This window comes from Arachis ipaensis, chromosome B09, assembly GCF_000816755.2.
Source record: "Arachis ipaensis cultivar K30076 chromosome B09, Araip1.1, whole genome shotgun sequence".
NCBI lineage: Eukaryota > Viridiplantae > Streptophyta > Magnoliopsida > Fabales > Fabaceae > Arachis > Arachis ipaensis.
Genome location: NC_029793.2, coordinates 102,289,447 through 102,317,044, shown reverse-complemented (window position 1 = coordinate 102,317,044; position 27,598 = coordinate 102,289,447). Strand labels below are relative to the sequence as shown.

Sequence of the window (27,598 nt, the reverse complement as noted above, 5' to 3'; positions counted from 1 at the left end):
AGACTAGAGGATTTGCTTTTGATATATGGAAAGTCAGTAAGAAAAGGTCTTGAATCTCCGGACTTACAAAACATCTGCCTCTAAAAACTAGAAAACAAATCAAAAGCATGCACGACATTGATAAATTTGTGCTACAAGTTAAATTTAATTTATCGCTAGCTATCTATGTTTTATCTTAAATGGAGACAACAGATCTTCGGATTCTTTTGGTTGCAATTTTAACAAAAATAATGCTATACATTTAAATTTTTTTATGAATTAAATTTATCTAAATTAAACAATAAGACCTAAAATAATGTTAATTATAATTAATTTTTATTATATTAGACTAAATTAAATTTAGTTAACAAAAAAATTTAAATATATAGCATTATTCTTCTAAGAATGCTAGTGACCTAGGCTAAAAATGCTTTGAGCTTTGTGGAGACATCTTCGGAAGAGAATTTGATAAGCCGATTGAGGATGGATTTTGGTGGACTTTCTAATTTTATTTTACGGATCAAGAAACTGTTTTTAAACCAATCTCATGGCCTAACTCTGACCAAACTATGCCAAGTTGATTTGCTTGTTGATATTCTCGTCTCTACCATTAGATATCTTTTAAAAGTGATCATTTATTCAATTTTTTATTACATTTATTTAAAAAAATATAAACAAATACATTTAAATTAAATAAATTTAGTATCTTTTTAAAATTAAAGACACATCCAAAATACAAATTAAATAAAACTAAAATTTAAAATTTAAAATTTAAAGTTTATGTTTCAGTTTTATTATTTTTAATTATCAACAAATTATCATTTAAATAAAATCCAAAATTATTTAAAATTTAAAATAAAAAATTTAAATTTTAAAATAAATAAAATAATTTAAGCAATAAATTAATATTAACTTAGTATTATTTCAATCAAAATAAATTAGTTGAAGAGGAAAAAAAAAATATCCTCCTTTGAATTTTTCTTTTTAACCTTTAAGATTTGTCAATTCACTAATTTATTGGTTGATTATTGATCAAAGAAAAATTAGTTATTTAAAAAACCTCTTTTTCCATTCATCAGCAGATTAACAAAACAGTTGTGTATTAGTAGCGTATATATGCCACATATATATAGGACCTCAAACTTCATCCATGGAGACACAATGCAAGCAACATTACATTGTACATACTCTTATTCACAAATTAAACGCAAGACGATAGTGATGATGATCCCCTTCAACTCGCGAAAAGACTCTAAATTCAAAGCTCTTGACGCTTGGCGCCACTGTTGTCGAGTTTGGCGGGACCCTCACCCTCAGACTCCCCAGGAGCAATGGTAACCACCCTAGGACCCTTGATCTTATCAGGTGACAACTTATCAAGAATCAAAGTAAGCACACCGTTGTCAAGCTTCGCCTTAACAGAATCCAAGTCAACATTCTCCGGCATCCGAAACTGCCTCCAGAACTTTCCATATGACCTCTCAACCCTATGCCAGTGATCTCCCTTCCTTTCTTCCTCCCTCTTGCGCTCTCCGCTCACTCGCAGCACCCTTCCTTCGTCAACCTCGATCTTAATCTCGTCTCTCTTCAGCCCCGGCACGTCCAGCATGATCACGTGACCCTCCGGAGTCTCCTTCCAGTCTACTCTCGCCGGCGAGAGCGCCATCGCCGCTTGCTCGTCCCTGCCGCCTACCCCGAATGGTACTTGCTCCAGCACTCGGAACGGGTCCGGCCAGAGGTCAGATAAGAGAGAGGTGGGAGGATCTATCAAAGGAAGGAGAGAAGCTTTTGTGTTGGAACAACATTGCGCAACAATAAGCAACAACAATGATGCTAGCAGCAACTTGAGTTTTTGTGGCCTCATTTTCGTTGTGCTTGGAATTCAGAACTTGGTTGGACTTGGCAGTGATGATGACTGATGAGTTAAGTGTAATTCTGGTGTCTATATATAGTGTGAAAGGATGTGCTTTAATTTGGTGGTAGAGATATGGAGAATGTTCCATTATGATTCGATAGTATAGGAACGTAAGAGCGAGTGCAAGAGTTTTCCTAAATGTTCCAGAGCCTTCTTGTCTTTTGCACATACTACTTTCAACTGTGGAGTATTAATATTAGTTATTAATAAATTTAGTAGTATCCAAAGTCGTGTTAAATTTTTATATTAAAGACAAACAAAATTTACTAATAAAATAATCTGACATAAAAATTTATTTATCAGGATCTTACTCATATATGTCCTAAAGTCATATTTTAAACATATCATAAAAAAAATTACTAAAAAGACTAATATCTTAAATAAATTTCTAAAAATCTTATGCTCCAACAGATTTGTCATAAAAAAAATTTAGGTTTTCAATTTTTAAGATTGTTAGATATATATTATATAAATCCCAAGCCAAGTTAAATAAGTTAACACAACATTTTCTTTCTTACGTAGAGATTGTAGGTGTAAGGTATCAGGTAAAATAATACGCGTTGCGTTGAGACAAATTAGTCCCTAGACACGTGGCTAAAACACCAAATGATGCCATTTTTAATAGACAAATTCGTCCTCCACCTTTGTTCCCCACCTTCTAGTTGTTTCTTTTGAGAGGACTAAATTGACATATATTTTATAAGTTTAGAGATTTTTTTTACTTATAACAAAATTTTAAGGGACTTATTTGACTTATATATAATTCAGAGAGAAAAGAAAAGATTGATTGGAGAGATATGTTAACATAGCTATTTTAGTTCAATTTGGTTACTGATGGGCTACCTGCAATTGCTATCTACTAAAATATAAAGCTATATAACAAGAAGGAGACGAAGGTGAAGGAGTGTCAAGCTGAGACAAAAAAAAAGTGCAGCACATGCAGGCAGTCAGTTATACTTATATCAGACTTCCACAATTTGAAAAAGTGAACGAATTATAGTCAAGAGAAGTTTGAAATATTTAAATATTAGTGAATAATGTTAAAATTCATAGAGAATTTTACTTTATACAAGTAAAGTTGAGAGTTGAAACTCTCATTATTCTCTTTCAATTTGTCTAATTTCATATAATGATCATCGTGTTTGGAAATGTAGACAAGAATAAATTTATTTTACTTATTTTTTAATAAAACTCATCATGTGGGAATTGACATTCGTTATTTCGCAGGCATTAATACTACTTTACATATAAGGGAAATAACACAAAGGATATCATTAACACATCTGCAATAGCCAGAGTTTTTACCCATCCATATACATCTTCATCATATTTACATGCATGCAAGTGAAATAACAAACAGAAGCAGAGCCTTAAATTACTCACAACATAAATAGTTAAATATACACACATAGTCAACAAAGAGAAGGGCAGAGTTGTCAATTTAAACTCAACTGCGGGAAACTATCCTCCAATGATAGATTATAAGATCTTCTAATCCAGGCTTTCTCCTTCTTGATTTGAACAAGTTGAGGGTAAACACACCATGGGAAGCTTAGAAAATGGTCCCTATTCATGCCTTCATTATACAGACCATAGTAATCAGGATGATAAGTAACATAATACCATGCAGAAGCCTTTGCATAGGCATCATCACCGTTGCCATCGTTGAACCACGTTCGAGCCTCTTTCCTTAGAGACCTCACAGCTGCATTAATTGCATCTGAATCCCTCCTTTTGGTGAAAGATTTTGACATTTTCATGATATTCCCGCTCAAGATTTCCGCTTCTGTTTTGATCCCGTAGTAGTCCATCAGATTTCCCAATTTGTAGTCATAGTTGGTTTTGTGAAAGAAAGCATCATCAGCATAATCCTCAAAACCATCAACTTCCATGTCGGGGTCATATGACTGTATAGCCACTTCCCAGGTAAAGGATGTGATCGAGCTGGCACTGGTTGCGATTCCTCGCACTTCCCTGAAAAGCTTTCCTATAATATTCTGCGACTCATAGGGATTTTTATCAGGCTTCTCCATGAAATCTGGATAATCTGTGACATAAAGTTCACGAGGAAGAACAGCTGGAACACCAGTTTTTGGAAAGTCAACCGCTATTGAAAATAACTTTGCTAGCTTGAGGCATGGTTCAGCCATTGCTTTTAAGGGCTCTCGATCAGCAAATACAGTGTGTGCATTGGCAATTATTCCTAGACTGTCATTAACTATGTAGTTTACAAAATACTCCTCAATCTCCTGTACCAAATAATTAAAAGAAAATTGAAATAAAAAGTGAATTGGTACAGAAGAGACTAAGATGAACTCAAAGACCATACGAAAAGTTAAATCGTTTCAGTATTTTGGTCTATCGTAAATTCATAACAAATAGAAAAGAAAATAGAGATATCTAAGTTATAGAGTTCAAGCTTCGTGGATGAAAAAGAGAAATGTTTCAGATGTGATCTGCGATAGAAGAGAATGACTAAAACAGGAGACATTTTGGGTGTTTTGAGGCTAGATTTTGGTATTTTTGAACATAACTAATATTTATGAGATTGTTTAACACTTCTGACTTATGAAATGAAACTAGAAAAAAATAAATAACAAAACGACATATATTTTAATTTAGAATGACTATTGGATTTAGATAATAGAATTGACGTGGACTGTATTTAAGTGACTAAGTGAAGTTGTGTTTACACTTTGAAAAGATAAAGAAAAATGGGAAATTATTTTAAGGGAGATACTCTGACAGAAAGTATAGCTTGGCTCAAGTTGTTATAACTTATAATCAGTATTGAAGTGAAACCTTGGATGGATGTGACAACATAATCCATAACAACAGCAGAAATGTTGAAACATGATTAAAGATTATACATAATAGCAACATAAGATTTAAAAACAAAAATAATAACAAATATATCAAAGATAACAATATCTAAAAACGATACCTCAATCATGACATCATGATCCAGTTCCGTACTTGGACCAGCAGTGTAGTCCATTGGTTCAATTACTCTTGGTGGAATCAATTCAGGGTCCCAAGAAACAAAGTAGATATCACCATCCAAATCACTTCCAGAACACTCATTTGGATGAGGCCTTATAACGAAAATCAGTTATTGATGCCCAGAGACAGTTTGAGAGGATGGCCACATGCAAAAGTTTAAAAAATCATTTATGAATGGAAATAACTTGCTCAAGCATATTTAAAGAAGATCAACTTTGATGTACCATTCAGATCATGTATAATGTATGATTCAAAACTCATAAGCATTTGACGAACATATCTAAGAGAAATAAAGAACAATATTGATGCCTAAAAGAATATTATTAGCTGCAACTGCATTCCAGGTTTTTCTCTCTTTCATTCTCACTCTGATTTACTTTTTTTTTTCTTTTAACCCCCAAATTGCATTGCATGCAGGTCTTTTTCTTCTTCATTCTTTCTCTCTATTTTTTATTTTAAATGATGTCATCATTAGAAATAATCTTTTAAGAAATTTATATTATCCAACCTAAATATTGTATATAAGTGAAAACTAAAATATTAATGGAGTATCAAAAATAATTAGAAAGCAGTGGAAGAAACCACCATTGACTGTAAAACTGCAACGTCTATTTGACTGAATGGAGTTCATAGTTGATGTTTTTTTAACAGAAAAACTAAAAAACAACCATAAAAAAAGTAAAAAAAAAAAAGTTACAGCTATACATCTTAAAAGTAACAGAAGCAAGGACAATTTTCAACACGTAAAACTAGCAGTTCATAGTGCAGCTGCCTATACATAATGGTAAAGGCCAAGTAGGTATTAATTATTTCCCCAAACTTGTTTTATGTAAATTTTAGTCACTAAGATGTGGACTGCGCTTAACATATACATGATACAGTATCTTCTGAGATAGTGTTTACCATAAATAATAATTGAGATATTAAGAAATATAAGTACCTGCGTCCCTTTCGTGGGAAAACAACACAATCTAACATGTGATGCAAGGCTGGCACATTCACAGCCTTTAAAACACGCACATCTCCCGGGTGCAAACAGGGATTTTTTGCCACTACTACCTTACCATTGACTATGTAAGATTTTGCAGGATCATATGAAGAACTACCAGAAAGACTCCCATGCCTATTGTCAGAGAAATGAACAAACACCTGACCATATTCTAGGCTTCCAGTTTCATCCAGACAACCCATCATTGCTCGTCCTTTTGGAATCAGAATCCTCGTCTTGAGTCGCAATTCCAAAAGTTTTGATGCCCTGAATGTTTGCAGCATCATTGATAGAAACGGTTCTACATTCGGCTTGTAGCCACAGATGAGCATCTCCTTCAGAACATTACTGATTTCCCCAGTGTACATCATGTCCAGAGCCTCTTGCGCCTTTAATGAATCTGTTAGTATAGTGTTCAGTTGATCAACAGCCTCTTTCTGTTTTTTCTCAAAAGCTTCATCCTTGACGCCAAGAGTAGATAAGAGAGAAATCAACTGACGATTTAGATAACAAGGCTGAAATTTACTACATGACAAAACATCCAACTTTGAGTTATCTGAATCATACTTCCGCATACTCTTCCTCAGTGATAGCTTTGTTGTCGATGTTGGGTCAACAGCCACAACTCCTTTGTACCCGCCATATCGGATCTGAAAGGCAGATGGAGTGGAACTGTAACCACATTTTTTAGCAACCTTCTTGGCAAATTCAAGAGATATCTTCCCAATTCCATCAGAAAAGACATAGCCATTAAACTCTACATCAGGAATAACTTCAATTTCATGCTTCTTAACAGTTAGTGTTTCAGTAGATGAACCAAAAGATTGCCCCAGCCTAGCAGCATATTTGGCCACATTTCTAATATTACGAAAATCTCCCATCCATTCCCTGATATATGCAGCAGTACATCCAGTTGCTGTAGGAGCAAACATCCAAAGAGAATTTTCCCGCAACTGACTTGATGAGAAAGCTAGAAATTCAAACTTCTTGTCACCAATAGTTATGCCATCTCTAAGGATGGAAAGAATTCTTGTGTATATTTCAGTCTTCCTGTTCACAGAAGTACGTGGTGACAAATCAGTAGAATACAGTTTTTCTAGCTCTTCATCAACAAATGAAACACGTAGGAAGTTGTCAAGATCCTGATGGAAATGGCGGAGAACACGATTTGAGACATTAATCTCTGGGCCACAAAAATACACTTTGCAAGGTGTAATCTGAACCCTCTTTACATAGACCAAACCAGTATCCAAGGATATCGCAGGTGATCGAGGAGGGTTCCCTAATGCATTGCCAGAAATGTACCTTCTGTACTGATCACTCAGCCACTTTATGGGTTCATAACAGAACTCCTTTGAATAGAACATTTTTTCTAAAGCATGTTCTATAAATTCAAGCTTCATTCTGTATGGATCAACTAAACGGTAAAAGTCATCATCAAGTGATGGACCAGCGAGACTCCCATGCTGAACCAGTGAATTAACTTTGAACAAGATGTCATATGGTATTTGAATGCCTTGTGGAGGAGTAACAATGGGAACAAGGTCCAGATTGCTAGAAAAAGGAACCCCTGTCACTAAAGTGAATTGCCTCTCACTTTCCTCATAATAACCAAAGTTTTCCCTGAAATCTGGAAACTGTTGGTCATATGGAAGCTCTATAACTAAGGCAGATGACTGCCCAATACTGCTGCAAGGTGTGAAATCTGTTGCTCGAATCCATTGGTCATCAGGAACATCTTTATAAAAGTTGAATAACGGATGATCATATATATCTCCTGAAGTAGATTCTTCTTTCTCAAAAATACGGGGAGCACCAAGTAACTGAAATTTGAAGAAAAATTAAAGATGTTCGTCATAAGTCATGCATAGAGCATCCATAGCAACATGCAATTACAAGGAAAAAACATCCCACGAAACGATAAAAGACTGAAAATCAAGACAATTATTTTGGCTTTCCAAGTCATATCGACATGGTAAATTCTGAAATACATTAAAAAAGAAAAACGTTCCAATAAGTAATAACACGCTTGAGATCAAATTTAAACCATATGCACATTGTTGTGGATGGTCGAGGGTTTACACCTAGTAATAGATGAAATGATAAGGAAAATAGTTAATGAGCATTGTCAATAGGATTTCTAAAGGCTACTCCCTGTATCATTATATTTAGTTGCTTTCTTGCAAGAAAGCTGGTTTATACCTTTTTTTTTTAAATATAGTTTGACTTATCAGTTCAGGTTCACTTCATTGTGAATTTTCAGTGAACAAGGTATCCAACCTATTAACTTCTGCAGAAACATCACAGCATTGTTGTCAGGTCTCTTGTCACTTTGATAGAACTATTTTCCTTCAGTTAAAGAAAATCCAGTGCTAAGGAAACTTGCTCAAGTCTAGAACCAAGGTTCAACAAAAGGAAATACCCCAATTCAAACTCAAGCAATGTATTTATTATGGTCCATGGGTAGGAGAGTGACTACAGCGGGTAACTCCTGTTGGAAGTTAAACTTTTCTGTTGGAATTCATTTTCCACTATAATAAAAGTGTTACTTAAATCTGAAGAATAGATTAAAACCAATAATGATAAGTTTAGATTTAAGAACCTGAATCAGGAGATAATTAGCAGTTTCACCTCTGGGTCGATGCAGCTCAATCTTCCAAATATTCTCATAATAAAGCTCAAGTTTATATTCTGAATTGTTATGGGAAAGAAAGAAATGAAACTTTCTCATTCCATACCCGAAACTTAAACGGACATCCATATTTCTCCATAAAACAGAGAATCTTTCCTTGGAGAGCTGACAGCCGAAATAAAGTTTCACATTATTCAAACAATGCTGAGAAGATCTTGGCTTTGGCACAATATCTTTTATCATTTCCCGAGCCTTCAGATAGGAGTTGCCAAACCACAACTTTTTTGTAGCTTTAGACAGTATGTGTGAAGCATTGCTTGCAGAGGTAAATTGAATAATCGCAAATGCCCTTGGAACCTTACCTTTGCCTTGCCTTATCTTAACAGCTAATACAGTTCCTTCACCGGTAATATGTTCCACATATGTCTTTACAACGTCCACAGTAACATAATATGGGAATCCATACAACTCAATTGTTTTACCCATCCTTCATAACCACTCTTTTGCCTTTCCTGAATAGGAGGAGAACAAAATAAATAAGTAAAACAATTAAAAAGTAGTGACAAAAGGCAACACTAATATGATGCTAGATCTTCTATTTAAACAGTTAATTTAAATTTGTCGTCCAAAATATTACGATATCAAATGCATTGAATGTTTATTCACATTGTTCTGGTAAACATGGATAGATGACAATTGATCCAGACACTAGAATGCACCTTCCAAGCCAATTTGTTTTCAAGGGAAAACTTCACTGCTTTTGACAAATGGGTGTTTTACATGTAAAACAAACCCTTCTTAACATAATCTAACTGACCAAATACACAAATTAGTTATAAGACAGCCATGTCTGCAAGAACTTCCACACTTTTAATGATGAAATTTATCTGAATAACCGAACATCAGTTCAGGCTGCAAGCTTAGGTTTAACCTAATGGATGAGATTCAAAATGCATTTCACAGATTCAGCTCTCATTGCAGTCCACAATGTAAATATAGTTAAAAAAAAAGGGAACATGAAAGGTTCAGAAACTTTCTGCATAGCCAAACCAAAACATTCCAAGTATATTCATATTACATAACCTTTCTCAGGTGCCACAGTAACAATAGATATCATTGACATCTTCTGAAAATACATACATCTCTTAAGACTGTAAAGTTAAAATTTAAAATATAAGTATTGTAATGTAACATTTATTAACAAGGTAATACTTTTTGAACAAATCAGAAGTTACATCAATGAATATAATAATATAAAACGACTTTCCTAACTCATTAATTATCAGCTGTTAAGAATATGGATAAGTATCTAGTTTGCACAGCACAATCTATCAAAAAGTTTCAACAATTTTAATGAGTGCACCCTGCAGAAATTGTCAATGATTTCTGGAACTAGTGATACTATCCAAACTTATTCTAAATGGGTTGAATTGTTAATGGAGTTAAGATCATGTTAACAAAATGTCAAAAGTTTCAAACATGGATTATGTTCAGCCAACACAAGAAAAACATAAGCTCTTTAATTTGCTCAGCACTAGAGATGGATATTCCACCAAGTGGTTATGTAAGCGGGATAGAGGATATTTACCAAAATATAGTATACTGTTGTCAAAATATGTAACATGTGCAACTGAAACAAATGCAACTGAAAAGAGAAGAAGAAAATAAAAATTATGTCTAGCTTTGAATGTAACAAGTAAGCCAGATCCTAAAATTTCAGAAAATATTCAAGTGCACAATACAAAATCATGACTCTCTTAAGATCCAATGGGCAGTCAATAAGTGCAAATGAATAAATATAAAAATTGAAGGGTGAATAAATAAAATAAAAAGAAAATACAGCTGAAGCTCAAGAACAACCTTTTTTATATAGAAAAAGTTGTAAAAAACTCACTGGCTCATGAATAAACGCAAAGAACATAAATAAATAATAGTCTTGATTAAAATTATTGAAGAAACAGACATGAACATGGCTTAAATGGCTTCGAGATATCTATGAAATTAGGATGCATGCTTTTGGTTTTTAGACAAAAAATCATCTTGTTTACTGAAAAAATTACTTTCCACATTTTTGTATAGATTTTATGAAACAATCAACATGGTATAAAAATATTTAGCGTTTGTTCAAAAAGTTAAGCAGAAAACCTTCTAAATAAAATTTGTCCTCAGCTATTATCAACTGTATTAAAAAAGTAAGTTGTAAAATACTAAAATCAATTATTTTTTCCCAAAATCAGAAGCATTTGCATCCATTGTGCGACCTGATTTCTCAAAATAAGCACATTACTAGAATCTAGAGCCTTTGTTTTCGTTTACGATATGAATAAACAGCTATTTGCACCAAGGAATTTGATTTTAAAAATAAGTGTTAAAAGTTTTTTCTGCCCAACATAAGATTAAAAATAAAATAAAATAATAAAAACTAACTGTCAAGGAATTCACACTAAGGAACCCCAAAAATGGCTGCAAAATCATTTTGGTTAACACCTGAGGTAACGAGTTCTGGCTTTCCTTAGTCAAAAAAAGGATAACTTGGTCATAAATATGGAACAAAATAACAGAAAACCGAACCTCTAACCAAATAGTGATGAACTTGCGTGAATTTGAGGCAAAAAATTGAGCATTTCCTGCTTAAAGAAATTGGATCACCACGAGTTATGGACCGAAAAAATAAAAAGACTCTTCCTTACAGTTACAGCAACCAAAGATGGCACTTATATTCTACAATGCATCATAGTCCAACGACCAAAGAGTAACAACAAAACCAATCAATGTTGGAAGAAGAGTAAAGCAATGCAGAAGCTATAGTGAAAATGAGCATGAGGATACGACTGAAGAGCATGATCATGATCAGGCACAAAGAAAGAGAAGAGACAAGAGAGTAAAGTATCAGAGAGACTGACCTAAGAATCCTCACTCGTCAATGCCAAGTCAACACGAAAAGTTTGCGTTCCAAATTCCGATATATTATGATTTTTTGACTCAGCTAAGGAAGGGATATTTTTTCTGAGTAAATATTTAAATTGGTCCTAAATTTACAGTAGAGCCTAAATTATTTAAAATTGTTTTAAGTTTGTTTTTTAACTTAATAATGATCATCTTTGACATACTTTTTGGTGATGAAATGAGGACGATTGGATAGAGGGTGCGTTAGAAGTCATGCTGGAGTGATAAAACGTCGTCGTTTTATTTTTAGCGTCCAAATCGAATATAAACGATATGGGTTAGGGTATTTGGAGTTAAAACTTAAAATCCCTTAAAATACCCTAAAGGACGTTCGAATATGTTTTATTTGGGCGTCAAAAATAAAACTGTAACGTTTTACCAGTCCAGCGTAGCTTTCAACGTGATCTCCATCCAATTACGTCATCGTTTCGTCACCGAAAAGTATCTCAAGGACTACCGTTGTTAAGTTGAGGGACAAATTTAGGAGAATTTTAAGTCATCGTTTCGTCACCGAAAAGTATCTCAAGGACCACCGTTGTTAAGTTGAGGGACAAATTTATGAGAATTTTAAGTTTAGGAACAACATTGAGACTCGACTGCAAATTTAAGGACCACCTTGAGTATTAACTTGATTTTTTTAATTTAAATTAAATAAATACAAAATTTACGAAAATACATAAAATACAGCGTAATTACGTAAATACAATGTGTCATGTTTCGATTACCGAGAAATTTCAAAAGATGAACAAATCTTAAATACTCATAACCCGATTTATGTCACAAGAGTTAAATGGATTCTGAGAATCGAAATACGTGCAAAATTCATAAAGGATCTTAGTAGCATAAATATGCACAAAGTTTTAATTGGCATTTTAGTCACCGAAATGTGTGTATAATTTAATTGATGCTATGTTTGTTTGATTTTTATTTCATTCAATTTAATTTAAATAATTTTAAATTTTAAAATTATAAAAATAATGAGTTATAACTTAAATGATATAGTTTATAATTTAGATTAATAATTTAATTTAATTTAATAAAAACAAATATATTTGTATTGTTGTACTAATTATTTATGAGTATTACAAAATTAATTTTTAAAAAATAACATTATTTGAAGCAAAACCACTTGTATGAATATGTAAGTATAGGAAAATCACAAATGGAATCCATGGGAGTACATATGGGAGTACAATATTGGGGTTGAGAGGAATGGAAATTTGTAATGGTAGCCTATCTCAACCTGCACAAAGCCACAGAGCATAAGAAGAATGAGAAACACAAAGGGAATCACGGGAAGAGAATTTAGAGAGAGATTTAGAAAGGAAGGCTCACAATTCACACCCGTCCCTCTTGCCAATGTCAAGCCCGCTTAATAGGCACCAATTTTGTCAGTTGCGTTTGTTCGTCATTCTTGTTACGATCCTCATTGTGCTCTGCGTGCGTTGCTCCCTTTGCGTGCAGCATATTACTATCCTTGCTATCATTACCCCACCTTTAGAAGGGACCTTGCCCTCAAGGTCAAAGGAAGAAAATTGGTGCTTCATCTGCTCATATAGTTTCCAAGTGGCTTCTTCTGCTGCCAATGAGTGCTATTGAATTAAAACCTCCTCCTGCCATATGTTGTCTTTTTTAATCATGTGGTGACTTAACACTTGCTAAGGCTCTAGTATCACAGGATTGCCACCCGTGAACCAAGGAGAAGGAAAAGTAGCTGCAACAAGATGTCCCACACACTTCTTGAGAAGGAAGATGTGAAATACCGGATGAATCCGGTCGTAGGCCGGGAGATCTAACTTATAAGCCACCTTCCCCACACGTGCTAGCACCTTGAAAGGTCCAAAATACTTCATAGACAATTTCTGATTCGCCGGTAGAGCAAGGGACTGCTGTCGATAAGGTTGCAATTTAACAAATACAAAATCCCCATTTTAAAACTCCAGGTCCCTTTATTTCAGATCCGCTTTGGTTTTCATTCTATTTCGAGCCCGCTCCAGGTTCAATTTGAGCTCTGCCAGAACACTCTCTCTTTACTGCAGCTGATCCTGCAGGGTTTGAGGGTCATTAGAATGGGGAGTGTATCAGAGAATAGCAAGGAGATCACGACCAAAAAGAGCCTTATAAGGGGACATGCCAATTGAGGAGTGCCAAGACGTATTGTAACTGAATGCAGCCCAAGGAAGCAGAGAAATCCAGTCTTGTAGGTTATGTTTTGTAAAGCACCGGAGATACAATTCCAAGCAACGATTTAACACCTCAGATTGGCCATCAGTCACTGGGTGGAAGATTGTACTATGAGTCAGTGTGATTCCTTGTCTAGCACAAAAATACTCCCAAAATATACCAGTGAAGACTTTATCTTGGTCAGACGCAATTGAGCTTGGAGGACCATGTAAACTCACAATCCGATCAATAAAAATATCAGCCACTTTTTCTGTAGTGTAATTCACCGGCAGAGGTACGAAATGAGCAAATTTAGATAAATGGTCCACCACCACCATTATCACCGAATATCCTTGTACTTTAGGAAGCCCCGTGACAAAATCCATAGCGATATCTTGCCAAAATGCAGAGGGAATCAGCAGCGGAACCAGTAACCCACTGGAGCCTGCGTTAGGTACTTAGCCTGTTGACACACTTGGCACCTAGCCATATACTCTTTAACAGCCGCACGCATATGCCTCCAAAAAAATTGAGCTGAAACCCTCGCTAGAGTCTTCTAAAATCCTGCATGACCGCCCACCTTAGAATCATGGAATTCAGCTAAAATGGTTGGGATGAGGGATGGATCATTTGGCACCACTAGCCTGCCATCCCAATACCACAATCCATCCTGTTTCTGCAATCTGTCAGACTCCAACTCAGCCACCGAGAACTCAGAAGCTGGTGTAAATGATCAGAGAGAAGCCTTAAGCTGTAATACAAAAGAGGACTCCATGGTGAACAATGTCATAAAGGCACAAGACAACCATCTTCCCCTTGATTGTCTTTGCCCTTTTTGTATTCAATGGTAAAGTCATACCCAAGCAACTTCGGAAGCCAAGCTTGTTGCTCTGGGGTTTGGATCACTTGGTCCTGCATTTCTCTCAGGCTTCGATGATCCGTTCGAATGACAAAACGATGACCTAGTAAATAATGCCAGAATTTTAAAACTGCTGTGAGTATCGCCTGCATTTCTTTGGCATAGGTGGACTACTTCTGCATAGTTAATGAAAGTTTCTTTGAGAAGTATGCAATTGGATGGTTATCCTGACTCAAAATAGCTCCAAAACCAGAACCTGACGCGTTTGTTTCCAGGACAAATGGTTTAGAGAAATCTGGTTAAGCTAAAATAGAACCATTCATCAGAGCATTCTTCAACGTATTAAAAGTCTCCTCTACTGAATCAGACAAGCAAAAGCTTTCCTTCCGCAATAGGTCAGTGAGGGAAGATGCCATCATAGCAAAATTCTCGATAAATTTATGATAATAGCTTGCAAGGCCTAGAAAACCCCGTAGTTGGCGCACTGATATAGGAATAGGCCAATCCTTAATAGCTGAGACCTTAGCATCATCCACCCGGACCCCTTCGCCGGAGACTATATGACAAAGAAAATCGATATTACACTGACCGAAAGAGCACTTAGACAACTTTGCAACCAAACAATTGTCTCTTAGAACCGAAGGACCCTGCATAAGTGTGTCAGATGTGAAGGCCAATCAGGACTATAAACCAATATATCATCGAAAAATACCAGCATGAATATGCATAACATACCAGCAAACACCGAGTTCTTAAGGGATTGAAATGTGGCCGGTGCATTTGTCCGCCCAAATGGCATTACTAGCCATTCATAGAGACCGTGGTGAGTCCTAAATACAGTCTTGTAGCAATCCTCAGGGGCGACCCAAATTTGATGATACCCTGTTCTGAGATCTAGTTTAGAGAAAAATCGAGCGCCAAACAATTCATCCAATAATTTGTCCACTGTTGGCATAGGAAAAGAGTCTTTGATCATTGCCGCATTCAATGCCCTATATTCAGTGCAAAAGCGCCAAGATTCGTCCTTCTTTTTTACCAAAATCACCGGTGATGAGAAAGGACTAGTACTCGGATGAATGCAAATTCAATGCCCTATAGTCAGTGCAAAAGCGCCAAGATCCGTCCTTCTTTTTTACCAAAATCACCGGTGATGAGAAAGGACTAGTACTCGGATGAATGATTCCTTCATTTAACATTTCCATCATTAGCTTCTCTATTTCTGTCTTCTGGCTATGAGCACATTTATAGGGTCGGACCTTCATAGGAATAGTACCAGAAATTAGAAGAATATAATTATCATGTGCTCGCTTCGATGGAAGCCCTTTGGGAGGGCAAAAACCCTCAGGGAAACCATGCAGTAATTTTGCGATATCAGGTGCTAACTCAGGAGGAAAGGCGAATGGGGATGAATCTTCCTCCACTGGAAGTTGCCTAACCTGCAATGTAAACAAAGCAGCTATACCATCTACCATATTTCGTTTTTATGATTGTATTTTCTATCAATATGAGTTTCTAAACCTCCTAGGTTGAGGGGAGGAGCCCTGCTGAGTTTTATGGATTAATAAAAGTACTACTGTTCTTTCTCAATTCATGTTTGATTCTCTATTCTAAGATGTATCTCCGTTTTTCATCAATATGAATGCGTTGAACTGGCATAAGGTTATCACATTTTACATGGGTTCAGAGTGAGTCTTTCATCGGATAATGATGAACCACCAGCTTGATTATACATCTCTTAGACGGCTAATCCACGACTTCATTGGGGACTTTTTGAGATACCAATTCAGCCGAGGTATGGGGAGATTAGAGTCTCTGTGGTAGAGGCTAGACCCCAAAGGCGCAGCATTCTCTGATCCGGAAGATCCGACCTTGTCTGTGGCATTTTGAGTAGGATCACCAAGGAGAATGAACTGTAGGAGCTTCACCTTCAATCAGAATAGATCCGCACTAACCCTGGGGTTCAGATCTGGAGGAGTATTAGTGATAAACCACTATTTTATGGTTTATCTTGTACTCAATTGAGTGATTTTTATTAACTCTTTACCCACTTATTCATACTATTTGCATGGTTTTATATTTCCTTCCAAATTATGTGTTTTGATTGAAAACATGCTTCTTTGATCTTATATTTGCTTATTATTAATCCTCTCTTATTACCATTAGATACCTTGATATGTGTGTTAAGTGTTTTCAGTTATTATAAGGCAGGAATGGCTTGGAGGATGGAAAGGAAGCATGCAAAAGTGGAAGGAATACAAGAAGTTGGAGAAATTGCTAAGCTGTCCAGCCTGACCTCTTCGCACTCAAACGGCTATAACTTTAGCTACAGAGATCCAAATGATGCGGTTCCAGTTGTGTTAGAAAGCTAACATCCGGGGCTTCGATTTGATATATAATATACTATAGTCCTTCTGACGCTAGGCGACGCGACCGCGTGATCCATGCGGCCGCGTCGCAGTGACGGAAGCCAGCGCATTTGAATTTGCAACCAGCAAATTCTGGGCTATTTCTGACCCAGTTTGCGGCCCAGAAAATATAGATTAGAGGCTATAAAGTGGGAGAATGCATCCATTCATCATCAGGCTCTCATATTCACAATTTTAGGAGTAGATGTAGTTTTTTTAGAGAGAGAGGTTCTCTCCTCTCTCTTAGGATTAGGATTTAGGACTTCTCTTAGTTTTAGGAGTGACTCTCAATCCCAGGTTCTTTATTTTTATTTAATTTATGAACTCTTCCATGTTACATATAATTCTCTTAATTAATGTTATTTGAGATATTTCAATTTATGATTGCTGTTATTGTTGCGTTACATCTGAAGGCATTTTTATTCCAGTAGATTTACTTTTTCCCTTTTGGTTTTGGTTAAGAAATCAGTAACTCAGAAGTTATCCAACTCAACAGTATAATTGTTAATTGTTATCTTGCCAATTGAATTGAACTTCAATAATCCCAATCTTTTCTTAGGAAATAAATAGGATTCAAAGATCAAACTAATTAGTCCCTTGACTTTCCTTTGCTTTAGTAAAGGTTGACTAAGTGGAATTAAGATTCAATTTTCATTATCATTGATAAAGATAACTTGGTCTGGACTTCCAATTTCTCTTACCTTGCCAAGAGTTTAGTTTACAGTTATTTATTTATTTTACTTGTCATTTAAATATACTGTGCCCATTGCCCAAACTCCAAATTTCCCCAATTTACAAACTCATAACCAATAATAAGAACATACCTCCCTGCAATTCCTTGAGAAGACGACCCGGGGTTTAAATACTCGGTTATCAATTTTAAAGGGGTTTGTTACTTGTGACAACCAAAACGTTTGTAAGAAAGGTTGATTGCTTGGTTTAGTAACTATACTTACAACGAGAGTTTTCTATAACTTCTAAACCATCAATCTTCTACTCTTTCAATTAGCGATCTCTTAAAAAAGACGTTAATCACATACATCCTGCCATAGAACAAATCATTCATAATTGAAGAAGACAGTAAGACTAGAGTTAATCCAGAAGGACAAAGCATCTCCAAGGCTTAGCCACCTTCTTATCATAGTTTACACAACTTCTGAGTTCTGAGTACCCTTTTCTCTTTATTTTCTTTTATGTAATTAAACAAACATACCTACATCTCCAATTCACCTGACTAAGATCTACAAGATAACCATAGCTTGCTTTAAACCACAATACTCGTGGGATCGACCCTGACTCGCTCAGGTATTACTTGGACGACCCAGTGCACTTGCTGGTTCAGTTGTACAAAGTGTGGGGATTCGTGCACCACATAACGTCATCACCACCCGTAAAAAGGGAAAAATCAATTTCATTTGGCATGGTGGAGCGAAGCCCGACCCCCCCAGGAGTCATGTCGGCAGGCCACTGCTTTTGTTCAAGACATTGGGCCAATTGAACTTGAATGTTAGCTAGCGTGCTATTGATAGTAGATATTTGTTCACGATGACTCTCCCCTTGCTCAGTGAGCCTAGTAATGGCTGATTGCATCATTTGTAGCCGCGTGTTGTCTTCCATGGCAGCTCAATGAAAGCGCCAAAATGATACGACTGCTTACTCAAATTAAGCAAAACCATTGGTATGAATATGTAAGTATAGGAAAATCACAAATAGAGTCAATGGGAGTACATATGGGTGTACAATATTGGGGCTGAGAGGATTGGAAATTTGTAATGGTAGCCTGGCTCAACCTGCATAAAGCCACAGAGCAGAAGAAAGAATGAGAAACAGAAAGGGAATCACATGAAGAGAATTCAGAGAGAGATTCAAAAAGGAAGGCTCACAATTCATACCTGTCCCTCTTGCCAATGTCACGCTCGCATAATAGGCACCAATTCTATTAGTTGCGTTTGTTAGTCATTCTTGTTACGATCCTCATTATGCTCTGCGTGCGTTACTCTCTTTGCGTGCAACATGTTACTACCCTTGCTATCAATTGTATAGATACTATCTTACCATATTAACATAGAAAATGTCGTTGTTAGATTAAGTATGTGCCAACAACGGAAAATCCAAAGGATTACAGAAATATGATAGACTAGTCTTAGGGATCCGAAAATCCACTTTTGGAGCCCTGATAAACCCCGATTTCGTGATTTATCTTGTGCTTATTTTGGGAGATTTTGTCACTTTTTCTCGCATTTATTCAATGAAATAGCATGGTTTTGTAATTCTCCCTTGAATTTTGCTTAAGTGTAAAAACATGCTTTTTAGGCCCTAAATTGGTGATTTTAATTCACTTTAATTCCATTCGATGCCTTGATGTGTTTGATGAGTGATTTCAGGTCCATAAGGCAAGTATTGGATGGAAGAAATGAGGAGAAAATTATACAAAAAGGGAGAATGCATGGAGAAACAAAGATTGGGAATGCACCAAAGGACGCGCACGCGCACCAGGCGCGCACGCGCACCAGGCGCGCACGCGCAAAAGTGATCTCGCCTATGGACGTGCACGCGTGCATGCCGCGTCCGCGCGGGTTGAGAATTTGCCAGCGACGCGCACGCGCACATGTCGCGCACGCACCGATACTCTCACGTGGCCCACTTGAAGGCAAAACGCTGGGGGCAATTTCTGAGCTGCCCAGGCCCAAATCCAAGTTGTTTCTGAGTGTATTTCATGTAGAATTGAAGTCCAAGCAAAGGGGGAGCAATTAGTTTAGCCAACATGAGCTTTTAGTTAGTTTTCTAGAGAGAGAAGCTCCCTCTTCTCTCTAGAATTAGGTTAGGATTAGGTTAGATTATTTTAATTTCATGTTTAATTACTTGATCTCATCTTGTTTCTTCTATAATTCCTCCTTTCTACATCTTGATTCTCTTAGTTTTTATGTTAATTTCCCATTTTGCTCTCTTTTGTGATGATGACTCATGTTGGATTTGTTTACATTTAATGCAATTTTGATGTTGATGTTTCTTTAATTGATGAATTGAGTTGTGATCTCAATTTTCTTGCAATTGATAGTGGTAGATTTTAGCATCTTGCAATTTATGATGTTGATTTTCATTGCATTCTAAGTGTTTGATGAAATTCTCTCTTTAGTTCTTGAGTAGTTTTATCAACTCTTGGCCTAAGCCAAGGGACTTGAGTAGTCTTGAGTTTTTGGATATAATGGATTTGGTAATTTGAGAACCTTGTGTGATCAATTTGAAGCCCATTGACGCTAACCCACTACTAAGCCAATTGGTAGGTAGGTTAGGACTTATGGGTGGATGTGATCAAGCATGTTTGACATACTTCAAGTCTAGGAGTAAATGTTACGTACTTAAGGCTTCGAGAAGTAAACTTAATGGGTTGGCCTCTCATAATTGTCAATAATTGGTTTGTTAACTAGGATGGTGATCTCAAGTACCCAAGTCTTAGCCAAGAGTTCTTTATTTTGCTTTCTTTACTTACTCACTTAGTCTACTTCCTTGCCATCTTATAAACAAAACCCCCTTTTTACCCATCATAGCCAATACGCATGTACTCCATTGGTTCCTAGGGAGACGACCCGGAGTCCAAATACTCTGGTAAATTTTCACTGGGGTTTGTTACTTGTGACAACCTAAATTTTTGTATGAAATGACTATTGATTGGTTTAGAAACTATCTTAACAACGAGACCTCATTAGATAAATTCTAAACTACCGAGAGTCACGATCATCAAAATGGCGCCGTTGCCGGGGATCCAATGGTGCTATGTTATTGGCTATTGTATATATTGTGAATAGCTTGAACTTTGGTTTGTTTGCCAGTTTTTACTAGTTAGGATTCTATTTTCTTTATTTCTTATTGCTCTTTGTTTTTATTTTCTATTTCATTATGAATTCTCATCCTTTTGGCTATGAGTGTATTTCAAACTATGTTATAGGAAATGGAAGCTCCAATGAGGATATGCATCAAGGATTTGGGAATCAAGGATGGGAGGAACCTCACACTTATGAATAACCTTCATGGCAACAACCTCCTACGAACTCCTATGGGTATAATTCTGATCCTAATGTATACCAGTCCAATGTGTGTAATGACCCTTATTGTGGTTGTCAACCACAATCATCATATGCATGTGACCCTATTCCTCAATATAGCCACACGTCATACTCACAAGCCTCACATCACCATTCAACTCTACATGACTATAACTCATACACACCATATCAACCACCATTAGAATCACATATAGAACAACCACCATCCCAATACCAACATTCCCAAGAACCACAAATTCCACATACACCGCCTTAAGGACTCCACCAATATGAACCACCTTCCGATTACAACAATCTTCCCTTAACCGATGAATTCTCTTTTCCAACACCACCTCCCGATGAAGCCTTCATATTAGGACTGAGAGACCTTGAATCTCGCATCTTAAGGCGGCAAGAGGAGGATGAAACTAAGTTTAAGGAGCTAAGAGCAAAGATAGCTAGCATGGTAGAAGCTGTGAATCACCTAACGTCCCACCTGAGTTCATGCACCTTAAGTACCCCCATTGTTGAATGTGGAGAAACAGTCAAGGAGCTTAGTGAGGATATGAACTTGAAGCTCCATGGTGAGAAAGAAGAATTGAAGCAAGAAGAACAATAAGAGGAGAAGATAGAGATTAGCGAACAAAAGGAAGTAGTGGGTGGATGTTTAGGATACGTTGAGTACATAAAGGAATCACAAATTAAAGAATCCTTTTTCAAGGAGTTTGGAAAGGATATTGAAGAGAAGAGTAATGTTGCGGAAGTAAACAGAGAGTTGAAGGAAATTGATCAAGAAGTGGATTCCATCACTAGTGATTTTTTGCCCATGTTGATCAATTCCCTTGATGATCTTGTTGAACCCTTCCCCAGTGGACTAGAAAGTAAGGTTGAGGAAGACTTGAAACCTCCAAGACCTACTGAGGGTGAAGAACTGGGAGAAGTATTCCGAGCAACAAGCGCTCCTACCTATGATGATTCCAAATCAACATATGATCCTTTTGAGTTTGAAGAGTCCTTCCCCAAAATGCATAGAATTGATGATGAGGTAGATTTCACTATACCTTCCATCTACGATGAGAGTGATGGGGAAGAAATAGAAGAAATTGGTGAAAAAGAATGTGAACTTGAGGAAGCTTGGCATGAGGAGGAACTTGAAGAACTTCGCCAAGTGGTGGAAACCTCTAGAAGAGGATGGACGGGAGTAGAGCATGCTTTATCAAGATCTTTGGGAACTCCTCCACCTAGTTCGTCATCCAATCCACCGCTTGAGTGGGTAAAACTTCTAACTCTCAGCTTTATTATCCCACTTGAGTATGGTTTGCTTGAAACGGATGGCCAACTTATGGCGCTTTGTGGAATTAAGCGAAAGAGGAGGATGTTTAGTGGTTGGAGTTCTAAATCTAGGCTAATTATAGTGGGAAGCTCGAAATTGGAGAGCATGGATTGGTGTATGCTCAATTAAATGGGTCTAGGAGAGTAGTTTGGTGCTTCCATGATAATTCTGTTTTCTCGTCGCCCGGGCAAAGTCAAGGCAATCAACTAGAAGATGGGTGCGAGGACAAGATATGGGATCCTGGATTATCCTATGATAGTCAATCTCGGGAGCTCACATCTTGGAGAGGACCTCACCAAAGCTTAATGAAGAAGGTTGGAACTTCTGACGACCAATTGAAGGACAAGCACTCTTGGAGGTTCAAGGATGGATACAAGCATAAGCCACCTTGACAAGAAGCCTCCCAATGCCCAACTTAAGGACTTAAACTAAAAGTGCTTGGTGGGAGACACCCCCACCATGGTAAACTCTTTCCATTCTCTTGTAGATATAATGAATGAATGAATTGGGTTCCATTGTATATAGTTTCTTTACTTCTTGATATATTTTCATTTGCTTGCTAAGGTGTTTATGCATTCTATGCTTTAATATGGGATGAATCTTTGAATTGAGTTTTTGCTTGAATTGCAAGTTTTCTCAAGTTGTTTGAAAAAGTCCTTATGTTTCAAAATGCGTTTAATATTGCATCTTAGCTAGTTTAGAGTCTTAGAGAAGGATGGAAAGTTAGGAGGTCTTTTGATGCTTTAAAAAAAAAAAAACCCAAGCCACGCACTAGCGCAAGGTGCGCGTGCGCGTAGGCTGCCCATTTCAACTATCTGGGCCAAGGACCAGAGAGTTGTGCCACTTTTGGGCCAACTCTGTGTCATGCGTCCGTGTCCGCGCCACTCCCTATTTCTTCATACACACGTTGGCGTACTTCGCGCCTCCGCGCCCATTCCATAAGCTCATACCATCCACGCGAACGCGCACGGTGCGCGCGCACGTCGATGCGTTTTAGCATCACCCAGGCCAAAGGACCCGAGAGTTGTGCCAACTCTGGGCCTCTTTTGTGCCTCTGGCCCAGCATACCCGCGTGGACGTGCACTGTAAGCGTCCGCGCCAACCCTTAACTCGTCCATATACGCGTAGGCGCGTATGGCGCCCCCGCGCCACCTCCCTATTTCTATCACCCACGCGGACACGCATGATGCGCGCGCGTGTGGATTCAAAAACCCCATTTAACCAGAGACGCGAAGCCCTAGCGCACTCGCGCAAAACCCCCCTAACGTTCCATTTCTTCTCTCCCTGCATCTTCAACCTCCAACCTCTAAGCAACCCACCACCGGCTACCCTTCGGCGAGCGACCCGCGACCATCGCCGCCGCCATCACCAACCCCCTCCTCCTCACTCCTTTTCTCTCCTCCACTCCACCCCTCTCTGTCTCTGCTCGCTCTCACAGCCTCAGCGCCACCGCGACCACCATTGTCGCCAGTGCGAGCTTCACTTCACAGCGACGTCGAGCCACCACTCCACTTCACCTTCCTCTCATTTGCCCCGTTCAGTTTTTGCACCCTAGGTTCCTGCTTCCCCTATTCTGCATCCTTTCTACTGTTTACTGTAATTCTATTAGTGTAGTTAGAATTAGCTTAGTTAGTTAGTTTAGCTTGATTTAGGTGGTTAGCGAATTTGGGCTGAGTAGTGGATTTAGGCTTGTTTGAGTTTCTGCTGCTATGTGAAATTGCTCTGTTTTGCTGCATTGCTCTGTGTTCATGTAATCTATTAATGCTGCTTACTTGTGATGGATTGGTGAAGGAAATGCTGATTGAAGCAACTGCTTCTGCTCTCTGTGCTGTTTGAATTGTTTTGTTGCTGAACTATTGGCTATCTGTTACATCCATATGAACTCATATATATGATTTTGTGTTTCTAATTGTTGATGAATTCATATGGAATCTGCTTTGACTGTTTGAATTTGGAAAATAGCCAATATGCTGCTGAAATGCTGCCGAATTTTTCTTAACCATAATCCTTAAATTAACCTTGTTTGATGGGTATAACAAATTCTAGTTGATGATTTCTGTTCAATTAGAATCTTGTTGCTTAATTGGTTTTGGAAAATCCTTAGGGACAAGTTTTGGTCTTGCTTAAACTCTTTGCTTGTGATGCATGATGGTTTGCGTATAGGCATTGAATGGTTTGAATGAATTTTCTAATTGACCATCACTTGTGATTTCCTTAAAATTTTGTGCCTCTTTTGCATAGACACACAAGTTTGAATGTTCTCATCTATGTGACCAAATAGTTCATTATGTTCATACATAGTCTCATTAAGTCACATAGACCATGAGGTTTCCAATTCATATTTGAACTTGTGACTTGTATGCATTGCTAGAATTGGTGTTAAATGTGCTTGATTTACTTGTTTCTCAAGGTTTTGATTTCACCAACATTACTAGTGATCCTTGCATTGATTGATGGTTTGTTTCACATTAGTTGCTTTCTAGCTATATCATATTTCATCATCAATGACTTGTTGCAATTAATGATTGTGAACGTGCTTACATCCCTGTTTTGTGCATTCCTTTCGAATTGAGTTAGTAATTACCATATCACTGATTTTCAAACTGATTTCTAACTTTAACCTGTTTAACCGACTGACTTCTTTTGGTTTTCAACTTAACTCTTTACATTCTTTTGGATATGGTGCTTTCTAAGCTCAGTAAACGAATAATGTGCAAAGTATGGTTTGAATTCTTGGTTTGAAGTTTGGTTTGAATTCTAAATTATGTTTGCTTGCATTCCAAGAAATATCCTTTCTTTATTCACTTCATGAGTATGCTTTGCTTTGGGTGCTTTATACCTACTTGGCTATATGCTTATGTTATATTATCTCTGTTTTTCAGGATGTCGGCTAAAGGAAAAGCTATAGCCACCACTTCCAAAAAGAAGAAGCGCTCCAAGACCTCTACCCCCTCACCATATGCTAACTATGCCAAGAATCCGCTGAATGAAGAAGATATAGAAAATCAGTCACTTCCATCCACTGATTCAACCAAATTCCCCAACCTTTACTGCGAGCTACGCTTTTTCCCGTTATACAAAGAAAAATCTGAACATTGAGAAGAAGCTGAATCTTCCCAATGATGTGAGGCGTGCCATAAACGCCCGTATTTCGGAGTTGGGATTGGATTTCGTTGATAGGGACCTAGGAAGGATTAACATCTCATAGGTTAAAGAGTTTTACTATAACTTCTTCCGAGTGAACTTGGATTCAGTGCACGTAAGGGGTAGAGAGATTATAATCACTGAGGAGGCTATAGGGGATGCATTGCTTTGCAGAGTTGGTATTCTTGAGACTTGTGCCTACCAATAGGCAGAGGTGGCTATCCTTTCCATGACTTTTGATTATGAGGCACTTAGGCGTGTGATTACTATACCAGACGCTCCCTAGGTGATGGACTCGAACAACAAGAAACCTAAGGGGATGCTATCTGCATATCTGTCTAGGGAGGCTAGGACCTGGCAGCAGATCTTTGCCCACTACATCCTGCCTACCACTCACTTCTCACAGATTCTGATTCGCCATCAATTCTAGCTTATACCACGAAGATTCTGATTAAGAAATCTTAGAGATACTCATTCAATCTGATGTAGAACGGAGGTGGTTGTCAGGCACACGTTCATGGATTGAGGAAGGTGATGAGTGTCACGGATCATCACCTTCTTCATAGTGAAGCGCGAATGAACATCTTAGATAGGAACAAGCGTGTTTGAATGGAAAACAGAGATAATTGCATTAATTCATCAAGACGCTGCAGAGCTCCTCACCCCCAACAATGGAGTTTAGAGACTCATGCCGTCAAAGAGTACAAAGTTCAGATCTAAAAATGTCATGAGGTACAAAATAAATCTCTAAAAGTTGTTTAAATACTAAACTAGTAACCTAGGTTTACAGAAAATGAGTAACCTATGATAGATAGCACAGAAATCTACTTCTGGGGCCCACTTGGTGTGTGCTGGGGCTGAGACTTAAGCTTCTCACGTGCCTGGGCTGTTTTGGGCATTCAACGCCAGGTTGTAACCTGTTTCTGGCATTGAACTCCAACTTGTAACTTGTTTCTGGCGCTGGACGCCAGACTGCAACATAGAACTGGCGTTGAACGCCAGTTTACGTCATCTATCCTTGAGCAACGTATGGACTATTATATATTGCTGGAAAGCCCTGGATGTCTACTTTTCAACGCAATTGAGAGTGTGCCATTTGAAGTTCTGTAGCTCCAGAAAATTCACTTTGAGTGAAGAGAGGTCAGAATCCAACAACATCAGCAGTCCTTTTTCAGCCTGAATCAGATTTTTGCTCAGCTCCCTCAATTTCAGCCAGAAAATACCTGAAATCACAGAAAAAAACACAAACTCATAGTAAAGTCCAGAAATGTGATTTTTAATTAAAAACTAATAAAAATATACTAAAAACCAACTAAATCATACTAAAAACTAAGTAAAAACAATGCCAAAAAGCGTATAAATTATCCGCTCATCACAACACCAAACTTAAATTGTTGCTTATCCCCAAGCAACTAAAAACAAAGTAGGATAAAAAGAAGAGAATATACAATGAATTCCAAAAACATCTATGAAGATCAGTGTTAATTAGATGAGCGGGGCTATTAGCTTTTCGCTTCTGAACAGTTTTGGCATCTCACTTTATCCTTTGAAGTTCAGAATGATTGGCATCTATAGGAACTCAGAATCTAGATAGTGTTATTGATTCTCCTAGTTTAGTCTGTTGATTCTTGAACACAGCTACTTTATGAGTCTTGGCCGTGGCCCTAAGCACTCTGTTTTCCAGTATTACCACCGGATACATACATGCCACAGACACATAACTGGGTGAACCTTTTCAGATTGTGACTCAACTTTGCTAGAGTCCCCAATTAGAGGTGTCCAGGGTTCTTAAGCACACTCTTCTTTTGCTTTGGACCTTGACTTTAACCGCTCAGTCTCAAGTTTTCACTTGACACCTTCACGCCACAAGCACATGGTTAGGGACAGCTTGGTTTAGCCGCTTAGGCCAGGATTTTATTCCTTTAGGCCCTCCTATCCACTGATGCTCAAAGCCTTGGATCCTTTTAATTTACCCTTGCCTTTTGGTTTTAAGGGCTACTGGCTTTTTGCTCTTGCCTTTTGGTTTTAAGAGCTTTTGGCTTTTTCTGCTTGCTTTTTCTCTTTTTTTTTTTTGCTATTTTTTTTTCTGCAAGCTTTGTTCTTCACTGCTTTTTCTTGCTTCAAGAATCATTTTTATGATTTTTCAGATTATCAAATAACATTTCTCCTTTTTCATCATTCTTTCAAG

General features: G+C 37.4%; 2 protein-coding genes across 6 annotated transcripts; both read right to left on the bottom strand.

Annotated features, from left to right (window-relative positions):
* LOC107619214 (22.0 kDa class IV heat shock protein) lies at window positions 1,027–1,922 on the bottom strand. Its single transcript, XM_016321458.2, has one exon. It carries the CDS (start codon window positions 1,841–1,843, stop codon window positions 1,238–1,240), a length of 606 nt encoding a protein of 201 aa, XP_016176944.1. The 5' UTR covers window positions 1,844–1,922; the 3' UTR covers window positions 1,027–1,237.
* On the bottom strand, window positions 3,143–11,546 carry LOC107618033 (RNA-dependent RNA polymerase 1). Of its 5 annotated transcripts, XM_021112433.1 has the most exons (6): window positions 11,089–11,387; window positions 10,106–10,162; window positions 8,488–9,029; window positions 5,838–7,708; window positions 4,839–4,989; window positions 3,331–4,143 (listed from the first exon to the last, which is right to left on the bottom strand). In XM_021112433.1, exons 3-6 carry the CDS (start codon window positions 9,001–9,003, stop codon window positions 3,331–3,333), a joined length of 3,351 nt encoding a protein of 1,116 aa, XP_020968092.1. In that variant the 5' UTR covers window positions 9,004–9,029; window positions 10,106–10,162; window positions 11,089–11,387. The 5 variants fall into 5 exon arrangements, with proteins under 5 accessions (XP_020968094.1, XP_020968092.1, XP_016175444.1 ...); XM_016319958.2 differs by lacking the exons at window positions 10,106–10,162; window positions 11,089–11,387 and adding an exon at window positions 11,421–11,546; XM_021112434.1 differs by lacking the exon at window positions 10,106–10,162 and having other exon boundaries at window positions 11,208–11,387.